General features: G+C 44.2%; 1 protein-coding gene across 4 annotated transcripts in view; it reads right to left on the bottom strand.

The window, feature by feature from the left end:
- DDX31 (DEAD-box helicase 31) overlaps window positions 1-12,584 on the bottom strand; it is a 66,456-nt gene that overhangs the window by 3,195 nt on the left and 50,677 nt on the right. For all 4 annotated transcript variants that reach the window (XM_077284646.1, XM_077284644.1, XM_077284647.1 and 1 more), the window contains 5 exons: window positions 11,320-11,370; window positions 9,710-9,849; window positions 9,290-9,365; window positions 7,215-7,326; window positions 2,933-3,113 (listed from right to left, as the gene is read on the bottom strand). In XM_077284646.1, coding sequence (XP_077140761.1) covers window positions 2,933-3,113; window positions 7,215-7,326; window positions 9,290-9,365; window positions 9,710-9,849; window positions 11,320-11,370 — 560 coding nt within the window. The remainder of the gene's footprint in view (window positions 1-2,932; window positions 3,114-7,214; window positions 7,327-9,289; window positions 9,366-9,709; window positions 9,850-11,319; window positions 11,371-12,584) is intronic.

Below are 12,584 nucleotides of genomic sequence, written 5' to 3'. Positions count from 1 at the left end.
ACCAGTTAACTGCCTAAGTGTGTAGCAGTACAGACACAGAGGGCTATTAACTGCATAAAGTGTATGAGAACATGATGCGAGGAACCAAATTATGGTTTAAGGTTTTTTGTTGTTGTTGTTTTTTTTTTTTTTTTTAATGGGCCACACAGGGATAGTTAGGTTAATGCGTTGAGGCGGTAGGCCAATCTGAACAAATGAGTTTTTAGGGCACGCTTAAAGCTGTGGCGATTAATCGTATTAACCTGGGTAGTGCATTCCAAAGAATCGGCGCAGCACGTGTAAAGTCTTGGAGACGGGAGTGGGAGGTTCTGATTATTGAGGATGCTAGCTCTGGGGTATAATACAGGCGGAAACTCAGGATCAGTAATGTAATGTATGCACACAGTGACTGCACCAGCAGAATAGTGAGTGCAGCTCTGGAGTGTAATACAGGATGTAACTCAGGATCAGTAATGTCAAAATGTTATAAATATTAGTGTTAAGTTTGTTTGTTATTGTACCATTTTTCTTTTCCCTCAGATTTCCCTTTTCCTAAATACTCTACACCTGTCCTTATTTTACCTTACTTCCGTTCCCATCACATTTTTTTTGTATATTAAAAATGTTAATAAAGTTTGTTTGAAAAAGGATCAGTAATGTAATGCATGTACACAGTGACTGCACCAGCAGAATAGTGAGTGCAGCTCTGGAGTGTAATACAGGATGTAGCTCAGGATCAGTACAGGAACAGTAATGTAATGTATGTACACAGTGACTGCACCAGCAGAATAGTGAGTGCAGCTCTGGAATATAATGCAGGATGTAACTCAGGATCAGTACAGGATCAGTAATGTAATGTAATGTATATACACAGTGACTGCACCAGCAGAATAGTGAGTGCAGCTCTGGAGTATAATACAGGAGGTAACTTAGGATCAGTACAGGATAAGTAATGTATGTACACAGTGACTGCACCAGCAGAATAGTGAATATAATGCAGCCCCCCCACCACACACCCAGTATAATGTACCCCCCCACACCCAGTATAGTGCAGCCCCCACACACGCCCAGTATAACGCAGCCACCCCACACACGCCCAGTTTAATGCTGCCCCCAGAGTATAGTGCATCCTCCCTCACACAGTATAATGCAGCCCCCACCAAACCCAGCATAATACAGCCCCCACACACACCTAGTATAATGCAGCCTCCCACCCCAGTTTAACGCAGCCTCCCCATGCACAGTATAATGCAGCCCCCCCACACACCCAGTATTAATGCAGCCCCCCCACACACCCAGTATTAATGCAGCCTCCCACACACCCAGTATAAATGCAGCCTCCCACACACCCAGTATAATGCAGCCTCCCACACACCCAGTATAATGCAGCCTCCCACACACCCAGTATAATGCAGCCTCCCACACACCCAGTATAATGCAGCCTCCCACACACCCAGTATAATGCAGCCTCCCACACACCCAGTATAATGCAGCCTCCCACACGTTTAATGCAGCCCCCTCACACAGTATGATGCAGCCCCCTCACACAGTATGATGCAGCCCCCTCACACAGTATGATGCAGCCCCCTCACACAGTATGATGCAGCCCCCTCACACAGTATGATGCAGCCCCCTCACAAAGTATGATGCAGCCCCCTCACACAGTATGATGCAGCCCCCTCACACAGTATGATGCAGCCCCTCACACAGTATGATGCAGCCCCCTCACACAGTATGATGCAGCCCCCTCACACAGTATGATGCAGCCCCCTCACACAGTATGATGCAGCCCCCTCACACAGTATGATGCAGCCCCCTCACACAGTATGATGCAGCCCCCTCACACAGTATGATGCAGCCCCCTCACACAGTATGATGCAGCCCCCTCACACAGTATGATGCAGCCCCCTCACACAGTATGATGCAGCCCCCTCACACAGTATGATGCAGCCCCCTCACACAGTATGATGCAGCCCCCTCACACAGTATGATGCAGCCCCCTTACACAGTATGATGCAGCCCCCTCACACAGTATGATGCAGCCCCCTCACACAGTATGATGCAGCCCCCTCACACAGTATGATGCAGCCCCCTCACACAGTATGATGCAGCCCCCTCACACAGTATGATGCAGCCCCCTCACACAGTATGATGCAGCCCCCTCACACAGGAGTGTGAGGGGACCGAGTGGCTCATAAAAGGTCCACTGCTGGCACACGCAGAGTCAGAGACCGAGGAAGAGTGATGGGAGAGAAAGCGTCATCTGACGTGCTCTCCTCCATCACAGCTTTCAACTTTATCTGCATCCATGATGCCGATAAGTTGAATGCGCGATGTGAGGGAGGTACCCCTCTTACTCATGGACCCCATAGCGGCAGCGTGGTGCGCCACTGGCTGGGGGCCCCTAGAGGAGTAGGGGCCCTAGGCAGCTGCCCGGTTCGCCTGCCCCCAACGCCAGCCCTGAGGGTCAGGACAGGATAAGTTATGTAATGTATGTACACAGTGACAGCACCAGCAGAATAGTGAGTGCAGCTCTGGAGTATAATACAGGATGTAACTCAGGATCAGTACAGGATCAGTACTGTAATGTAATGTATATACACAGTGACTGCACCAGCAGAATAGTGAGTGCAGCTCTGGAGTATAACACAGGATGTAACTCCGGATCAGTACAGGATCAGTAATGTAATGTATGTACACAGTGACTGCACCAGCAGAATAGTCAGTGCAGCTCTGGAGTATAATACAGGCTGTAACTCAGGATCAGTAATGTAATGTATGTACACAGTGACTGCACCAGCAGAATAGTGAGTGCAGCTCTGGAGTATAATACAGGCTGTAACTCAGGATCAGTAATGTAATGTATATACACAGTGACTGCACCAGCAGAATAGTGAGTGCAGCTCTGGAGTATAATACAGGTAGTACTGATCTGAAGTCTTTTGGCTTGTACCTCTTGTTCTTCATTGCTTTCTGTTTCTTAGGGTTTCCTGCCAGCTGTTGGCTCAGGTTGTGCGGTGCGTCTCTAAGGCCAAAACTTTTGGCTACATGACCCAGGTGTAAGGAACGGACATGAAAGACATGCTTCAGATTCTTCGGGTAGGTGGCGTAAGAGCGAATGTAGGACTGCAGGGCTGGAAAATAGTTTAAGAGTACAAATCAGAAACATCTTATCAAATAGGTCCCTCTATTTCATTATCTTTCTAGATGCATTTTCTCCTTTGCCTATTGCCGCCCTATGCTGAATAATGTAAGAATTGCTAAGAAGTGGGGGATGGGAAGTGACAACTGCTTTGCATAACCAAGTTTACTTGCAGAAAACCAATGTGAGTAAAAATAGTCTTATTTCTATGTACAACGGATAATCTGGTATCTAGCAGGACCCAAATGAGAAGATGCAGTGCTGAGACTGCCGGCCACCCACAAGCCACACGTCTCCGCTCCTCCTCTCATGTCCCTCTGCTGCACCTTTCTCCCCCATCTATGCTCAGGTGGAGAGAGCTTAGAGGCAGCTCAGAAGTAATCCCCCCGTCACTGCCGGATATTGGTGTTTATGAACAGTAATGAAAGTAAAAAGTGTCATTTTGGAGAGACGGCCGCGAGATCCAGGAGAAATCAGTGAGAAGGTTATAAACAAAGGAGGACGCACACTGAGCCATGGAGCGAAGCTCCTCATATCAGAACACACAGAAACACTAGAGAGAAGTCATCACCATTATCTGTATACAGAGCAACAATATGTTACTACTATAATACTGCTCCCACGTATGAGAATATAGCTACAATACTGCCCCTATGTACAAGAATATAGCTACTACAATACTGCCCCTATGTACAAGAATATAGCTACTACAATACTGCCCCCTATGTACAAGAATATAACTACTATAATACTGCCCCATGTACAAGAATATAACTACTATAACACTGCCCCCTATGTACAAGAATATAACTACTATAATACTGCTCCTATGTACAAGAATATAACTACTATAACACTGACCCCTATGTACAAGAATATAACTACTATAATACTGCCCCCTATGTACAAGAATATAACTACTACAATACTGCCCTCTATGTACAAGAATATAGCTACTATAATAATGCTCCTATGTACAAGAATATAACTACTACAATACTGCCCTCTATGTACAAGAATATAGCTACTACAATACTGCCCCTATGTACAAGAATATAACTACTACAATACTGCCCCCTATGTACAAGAATATAACTACTATAATACTGCCCCTATGTACAAGAATATAACCACTATAATACTGCCCCTATGTACAAGAATATAACTACTATAATACTGCCCCCTATGTACAGGAATATAACTACTACAATACTGCCCCCTATGTACAAGAATATAACCACTATAATACTGCCCCTATGTACAAGAATATAACTACTATAATACTGCCCCCTATGTACAAGAATATAACTACTATAATACTGCTCCTATGTACAAGAATATAACTACTATAATACTGCCCCGTATGTACAAGAATATATCTACTATAACACTGTCCTTATGTACAAGAATATAACTACTATAATACTGCCCCTATGTACAAGAATATAACTACTATAATACTGCTGCTATGTACAAGAATATAACTACTATAATACTGCTCCTATGTACAAGAATATAACTACTATAATACTGCCCCTATGTACAAGAATATAACTACTATAATACTGCACCTATGTACAAGAATATAACTACTATAATACTGCCCCCTATGTACAAGAATATAGCTACTATAATACTGCCCAGTGTACAAGAATATAACTACTATAGCACTGCCCCTATGTACAAGAATATAACTACTATAATACTGCTCCTATGTACAAGAATATAACTACTATAATACTGCCCCGTATGTACAAGAATATATCTACTATAACACTGTCCCTATGTACAAGAATATAACTACTATAATACTGCCCCTATGTAGAAGAATCAAATGGTTTACATCCAGCACCTCTTTGAACGAATGATACCAGGAAATCCAAGATTTCTTAAAACACCTATTTATTTCTTCATATTAAAAACAGGTAATAAAAAAGGTCAGGCAGTTTGGATACACTCATGATTAAAAAAAAAAAAAGGCATAGAAACCAACATGTTTCGACCCAGACACATCTAAGGCTATGTGCACACGTCCGGAATTGCAGCGGAAATTTCTGCGGCAATTCTGCAACTGTGCCACAGGTAAAACGCATGCGGAATTGCCATGCGTTTTCCCGCTAAATACTAGCGTTTTACGAGTGTAATTAGCTTGCAGAATGCTAGCGTTTTCCAAGCGATCTGTAGCATCGCTTGGAAAACTGATTGACAGGTTGGTCACACTTGTCAAACATAGTGTTTGACAAGTGTGACCTACTTTTTACTATTGATGCTGCCTATACAGCATCAATAGTAAAAAGATAGCATGTTAAGGGCCTGTGCACACGATGCAGATTTAGTGCAGATCTGCAGCGTTTTTTTTCTGCTGCAGAAACGCTGCAGATCTGCACTGTGACGTACAGTACAATGTAAATCATTGTGAAAAAAAAAAAAAAGCTGTGCACATGGTGCAGAAAAATCCGCGCAGAAACGCTGCAGATTTCAAAGAAGTGCATGTCACTTCTTTTGTGCAGTTCTGCAGCGTTTCTGCACCCCTCCATGATAAAAATCCGCACTGGTAAAATCTGCACAAAAACTGCAACAAAAACGCACAAAAACTGCAGAAAATCTGCACCTGCGGATTCTGCCAGGAGACGCAGATTTAGTGCAGAAAATTCTGCACCACATTTCCTACGTGTGCACATAGCCTAAAAATAATAAAAAATCATGATATTCTCACCTTCCGGCGTCCACCGCAGCCTTCCCGCTCCTCGCGATGCTCCCGTTCCCAGTAGTGCCTCGCGGCAATGACCCCAGATGACGTAGCGGTCTCGCGAGACCGCTACATCATCATAGGTCATAGCCGCAAAGCATCCCTGGGAACGGAGCATTGCGAGGACGCCGGAAGGTGAGAATATCACGATTTTTTAGTTTAATTCTTTTTTTTTTTTTTTTTTAACCGGTATATGGTTCCCAGGGCCTGGAGGAGAGTCTCCTCTTCTCCACCCTGGATACCATCCGCAGATGATCCCTTTACTTCCTGCATGGTGGGCATAGCCCTATGCGGGAAGTAAGCGGATCATTGCATTCCTATGTGTGCGGAATCCCCGCAATTCCGCACAAAGAATGAACATGCTGCTTTTTTTTCCGGAATGCGATTCTGCAGTGGAAAAAAAACGCAGCATGTGCACAAAAAATGCGGATTGCAGCATTCTAATAATAGGATGCTTAAAGTATGCGTTTTTTCACGTGGTTTTATCGCGTTTTCATAGCGAAAAATCCTGAACGTGTGCACACAGCCTTAATCATGGAGTTGCAACTCCATGATTAAGACCTGCCTGGGTCGAAACATGTTGGTCTCTGTTTTTTTTTTTTTTTTTTATAATCATGAGTGTATCCAAAACTGCCTGACCTTTTGTGTTACCTGTTTTTAATATGAAGAAATAAATACATTTTAGAACAAATGATCCCAGGAAATCCAAGATTTCTTAAAAGAGGCGCTGGATGTAAACCATTTGATGCATATGAACCTTCACCCAGTGGATCCGTGCAGCCTGGAGGACATATTAACCAGAGGAGGAGGTGAGCTGACAATCTCATTTTATACAAGTACAAGAATATAACTGCTATAATACTGCCCCCCATGTACAAGAATATAACTACTATAATACTGCCCCTATGTAGAAGAATATAACTACTATAATACTGCTCCTATGTACAAGAATATAACTACTATAATACTGCCCCTATGTACAAGAATATAACTACTATAATACTGCCCGCTATGTACAAGAATATAACTACTATAATACTGCCCGCTATGTACAAGAATATAACTACTATAATACTGCCCCTATGTAGAAGAATATAACTACTATAATACTGCTCCTATGTACAAGAATATAACTACTATAATACTGCCCCTATGTACAAGAATATAACTGCTATAATACTGCCCCTATGTACAAGAATATAACTGCTATAATACTGCTCCTATGTACAAGAATATAACTGCTATAATACTGCTCCTATGTACAAGAATATAACTGCTATAATACTGCTCCTATGTACAGGAATATAACTACTAGAATACAGGACGCTGGAGGACATTTCTTACCCTTCTTTGCAGATAACGACATCTCGGCGCTGGCATGTACATAGTCCTCAAACTTTGTCTGTAACACGGTAGCCCTCTCCCGTACAGCCTGGGGGTCCGATGTCCCGGTTTTCTGGAGAAGTTGGTAAGGGAATAAGCAGAGGGGGTTAAATTAAAAGCAGGAGAGTAAGGTGGGTGAATAATAAAGGCGTTTAGAATAGATTTAATAACAGTATAATGACACAGCGTTCATCTCTGGGGCCGGCGGGGGTAATCCTTCCAATATTAATGGTAAAAGAACAGAAATTACACTGTAATAATATGACGGGAGGAGGCGGGGGGCACTCCTGAGACAGCACCAGGCATTAACTCTCTACCTACTGAGTTCTTAAAAACTATCTGTCCATTTCAGCATTAAATCTATGCCTGGGGTTGCTACCTAGCTTTTACAGAGGTTAAAGACCTGTGAAATCATTTTATTTTTCTTTTTACAGCTGAGGGTTTGTTACAGTTGCATCCAGTTGATAAAAAACAGGATGTGAGGATGGAGATTTTTTTAATGTGTTACAATTGTATTCAGTTTGGACAATCTAACAAACCTTTATCTATGATCAATAATCTGGGATGGTTCCACATTCACTGACAGCAAGCAGAGACCTTTAATGTGATAAAATTAATGAAAAAAAATGAGAAAAAATAAAACTGCTGTTTAGGCTGAGGTGTGAATCGCCAGCCCTATATTAACATGATAAACCTGAATTTTAGGCAAAAAGTTATCTTCCCACGTACTTGCTGCTGGGTGAGCGTCTATCCCTTTAAGAACTGACGCTTTTTCACATTTTTATTATTATTATTTTTTTTAATATTAATGCAAAATTGCCCAAGTTACCCGTCTCCCCAGGAGGACACAATCCAGAGATATTAAAACTAAAGCACTTTAATAACGCAGGAAATACAAAAAAATAATCCGGCTTCGCCTCCATCTCCCTCCTCTCCCCACCTCTTCGCTTCTCCTCGTCCACAATTCCTGTTAACATCTGCAGATTAATGAGAACGAAGAGAGGGGACCAGCAGAGAGGGGGAGAGAGGTAAAGGGGGTCTGTGTGAACACAACAGTTGCTAAAGTAATATTGGAAAGCCAGTCGGCCGGGGCGGGGGGTGAGCGAGCCGGGAAAAAGAATCCCGCTAAAGCGTTAAATAAACAGAGCCGAAGCCCCGGCTCAATCCCTCTGTTGGTTACTGTAGACTTTCTGTAACAGGGCTCAGAATAGATCTGAGATCCGCAGGAAAAGGCGAGAGAGTCTTCAAGAATTCCAATAAAGACCTCAAATTGAAGCCTGCCCTGCTGCGAGAGCGCCAGAAAATTAAAGAGCGCTCAATCTTAAGTGACAGATGACTTGTCTCAATGTCACAACTGCCGGGGGATTAGTGATAATATGACAATATATTACAAAGGGAGGGGGAGAAGTGCGGGGATGAGAACACCCCTCACCCAACTGGAGCTCTCCAGGAGGAACTGCTCTTCTGTTTCCACCTGCTACATTGTAACTGCTCCATCATGGCTGCTCTATACTGCCCCCTAGAGCCCAAGTGGCCGCTGTCACAATTGGACCTTGAAATGTACTCAAGCTTGCTCTTATAGATGATGCACAATACACATGTACAGGATAGGTATATATACACACAAAGTGACTGCACCAGCAGAATAGTGAGTGCAGCTCTGGGGTATAATACAGGATGTAACTCAGGATCAGTAATGTAATGTATGCACACTGACTGCACCAGCAGAATAGTGAGTGCAGCTGTGGAGTATAACACAGGATGTAACTCAGGCTCAGTACAGGATCAGTAATGTAATGTACGTACACAGTGACTGCACCAGCAGAATAGTGAGTGCAGCTCTGGAGTATAATACATGATGGAACTCAGGATCAGTACAGGATCAGTAATGTAATGTATGTACACAGTGACTGCACCAGCAGAATAGTGAATGCAGCTCTAGGGTATAATAGAGGATGTAGTGTAATGTATGATACCCTACATTGAAGTGTGACCCAAGATAGTATCTGATTACTTTTGGGGTACAACGGTCTTACCTTCCCTCTATTGATTACCAAGAAGTCCTCCAGGAGCAGGTTGGACAAGATCTCTTCCATCTTAATCTCGGAGACACTGAGAACAAGAATAAAATCCTAAGATTGTGCAGAAGAATGAAAACTCGAAGAATAATGAGCTTCTGATCATATGAAAAACTAAAACATGATATTTTTTTATGGGAAGAGCAGAGTTTACCCATTATAGAGGTGAGCGACAAGACAATTGCCCATAGCCTTCTATATGGACAACTGTGGCTGACCAGCTAGGCAGTAGAACACGTCTGGGGCAGCTCTTCCATATACCATCACAATGTATGCCATCAGGTATACAATGCTCTCAGCAGTCAAGAACGCTGAGCATGAAAAGGTCTTCAATGGTACTGAAATCCAAAAACAAGATTCTATTAACACGTTTCCTACCTGATCTTGTGATTAACCAACGTTTGAATGTATTCAGCCTCTGATGGGATTAGAATGAGCAAACTGTTTCCATGGGTGCCGAGCCTGGCAGTACGTCCAACGCGGTGGATATATTCTGCAGCAGATGCAGGAGCGTTGTACTGTGGGATGTAATGAACAGAGACCAATCTCACACAGGAGCAATATGAACAGAGCATAGAAAATAACCCCCCAAAACATTATATTCTTTAATAGAGGTAGTATTATAGTAATTATATTCTTGTACATAGGAGCAGTATTATAGTAGTTATATTCTTGTACATAGGAGGCAGTGTTATAGTAGTTATATTCTTGTACATAGGGGGCAGTATTATAGTAGTTATATTCTTGTACATAGGGGGCAGTATTATAGTAGTTATATTCTTGTACATAGGGGGCAGTATTATAGTAGTTATATTCTTGTACATAGGGGGCAGTATTATAGTAGTTATATTGTTGTACATAGGGGCAGTATTATACTAGTTATATTCTTGTACATAGGGGACAGTATTTTAGTAGTTATATTCTGGTACATAGGGGCAGTATTATAGTAGTTTTATTCTTGTACATAGGGGCAGTATTATAGTAGTTATATTCTTGTACACAGGAGCAGTATTATAGCATTGTACTTTATACACTACACAATAGTACCACAGTGATTATGACCATACACATCACATTTTTAGATCTATGGTGACCATTTTTAAGCTATGTCCCATCTTATTTCTTGGGCAGATGCAGACACCGACAGACATATTTCAGCCTGTGTTCTGGAGCGTGGAGCCGGGACATGGATATCATGACAGGCAGAGAAAAGTGTGCGGTGAATGACGTATTGTTGGGATGAATTCTTGGAGCCCTAATTACCCCACATATAACAGGATCCCGGCCTCTCCCAGAAAGTCATGAGGAATCTATCAGATGCCAGTGCACTGGAGAAGAAGGATGTGCTCAGATGTGGCTGTCAGGGGAGCGCTGCGCTCTGACATGTGAAGACAAAATGCGTGCTAGATGTGGAGCTAATGGGCCCGCTCTCCAGAGAAGCTGTCCTGTGCCGATGTCTCCCTCTCACCCCGTCTCATCGTTAGCCTGCCTGCATCTATTCTCAGAGACACCGCTGAGGAGGCGGATGTGGAGGTGACACCGGGCAGCTCAGCAATCCATGGCTGCAGCGGGTTTATATGCAGCAGAGGTGTTTGTACATACGGACACGCGGGAACACGCTCAGCTGCCAGCACTAATTTATACCAGGGATGTCGGTGCTACAAGACGCCTTCCCATCTACCCTGCAGGACACAGCGCTTCCTGGGTGTAATCATCACACTTATTCACATGGAACATTCGATTTGTGAATGGAAAGAAAATAAAGGGGAAAGAATATTTTTTTCTGCGCTAAGTGGTTCACAGCAACACAGTATTTGTACTGAATGTGAGGGGGTCGGGGGGCGATCTGCCAAATTATGAGTCATGATGTGAGGTTAAAGCAAAAAACGAAGAAAGTACCCTCAACCGCAGCACAGAGGATTTCAGAAGAAAAGCGAATTGCTCTTTGAAAAATAGAAGAGTGTACTATGGAGGACGAGGGAACTCACCTGTACAATCCAGGTAACCTGGGGAAGATCCAGCCCCCGAGCAGCGACATCCTGCATTAAAGAAAAAAAACATGACTGATGTAATATGAGGGAAGGGCTGCACAGACACCGAGGGCGCTGGAACATGGCGGCTAGGCTACACCGATGCCAACGTGACACGGGGAAAGGGCTGCACCGATGCCAACGTGGCACGGGGAAAAGGCTGCACCGATGCCAACGTGACACAGGGAAAGGGCTGCACCGATGCCAACGTGACACGGGGAAAGGGCTGCACCGATGCCAACGTGGCACGGGGAAAAGGCTGCACCGATGCCAACGTGACACGGGGAAAGGGCTGCACCGATGCCAACGTGGCACGGGGAAAAGGCTGCACCGATGCCAACGTGACACGGGGAAAGGGCTGCACCGATGCCAACGTGACACGGAGAAAGGGCTGCACCGATGCCAACGTGGCACGGGGAAAAGGCTGCACCGATGCCAACGTGACACGGGGAAAGGGCTGCACCGATGCCAACGTGACACGGGGAAAGGGCTGCACCGATGCCAACGTGACACGGGGAAAGGGCTGCACCGATGCCAACGTGACACGGGGAAAGGGCTGCACCGATGCCAACGTGACACGGGGAAAGGGCTGCACCGATGCCAACGTGACACGGGGAAAGGGCTGCACCGATGCCAACGTGACACGGGGAAAGGGCTGCACCGATGCCAACGTGACACGGGGAAAGGGCTGCACCGATGCCAACGTGACATGGGGAAAGGGCTGCACCGATGCCAATGTGACATGGGGAAAAGGCTGCACCGATGACAGTGTGACATGGGGAAAGGGCTGCACCAATGCTGGCTGTGTCATGGGGGCTGGGCAGCACCAGTGCTGCTATGACATGGATAAATACCCTGCAGTAAATAAATAGCAATAGTGTATAAAAATAACATAGGGTACTTGGTTAACAAAATTTTTAGCAAAAAAAAAAAACCCAACCAAAAAAACATAAAAGCCATCCCAGCACATCACGGTGACCTTATTTGGGACAGTCCTAACCTCTAGTATAAAAAAAACCTCATGTCTCTAATGACAAATGTGAATAAGGGCAAATAACGACCGAGGCGCTGACTAATGGACACCCAGCAATGGGGAGCTATATAACGGTAATGTCCAACTCTAGGAAAAGGAAGGCCACACACACTTATATGCACAAAAAGGAAAACCTGGAACAAAAACTGAAAGAAATGAACTGGAATATAAGCTGGTATGCATGCAGCGT

Source organism: Ranitomeya variabilis, chromosome 2, assembly GCF_051348905.1.
Source record: "Ranitomeya variabilis isolate aRanVar5 chromosome 2, aRanVar5.hap1, whole genome shotgun sequence".
Taxonomy (NCBI): Eukaryota; Metazoa; Chordata; class Amphibia; order Anura; family Dendrobatidae; genus Ranitomeya; species Ranitomeya variabilis.
Note: the sequence above shows the minus strand (reverse complement) of the source record. Positions and strands in the feature narration are given on the sequence as shown.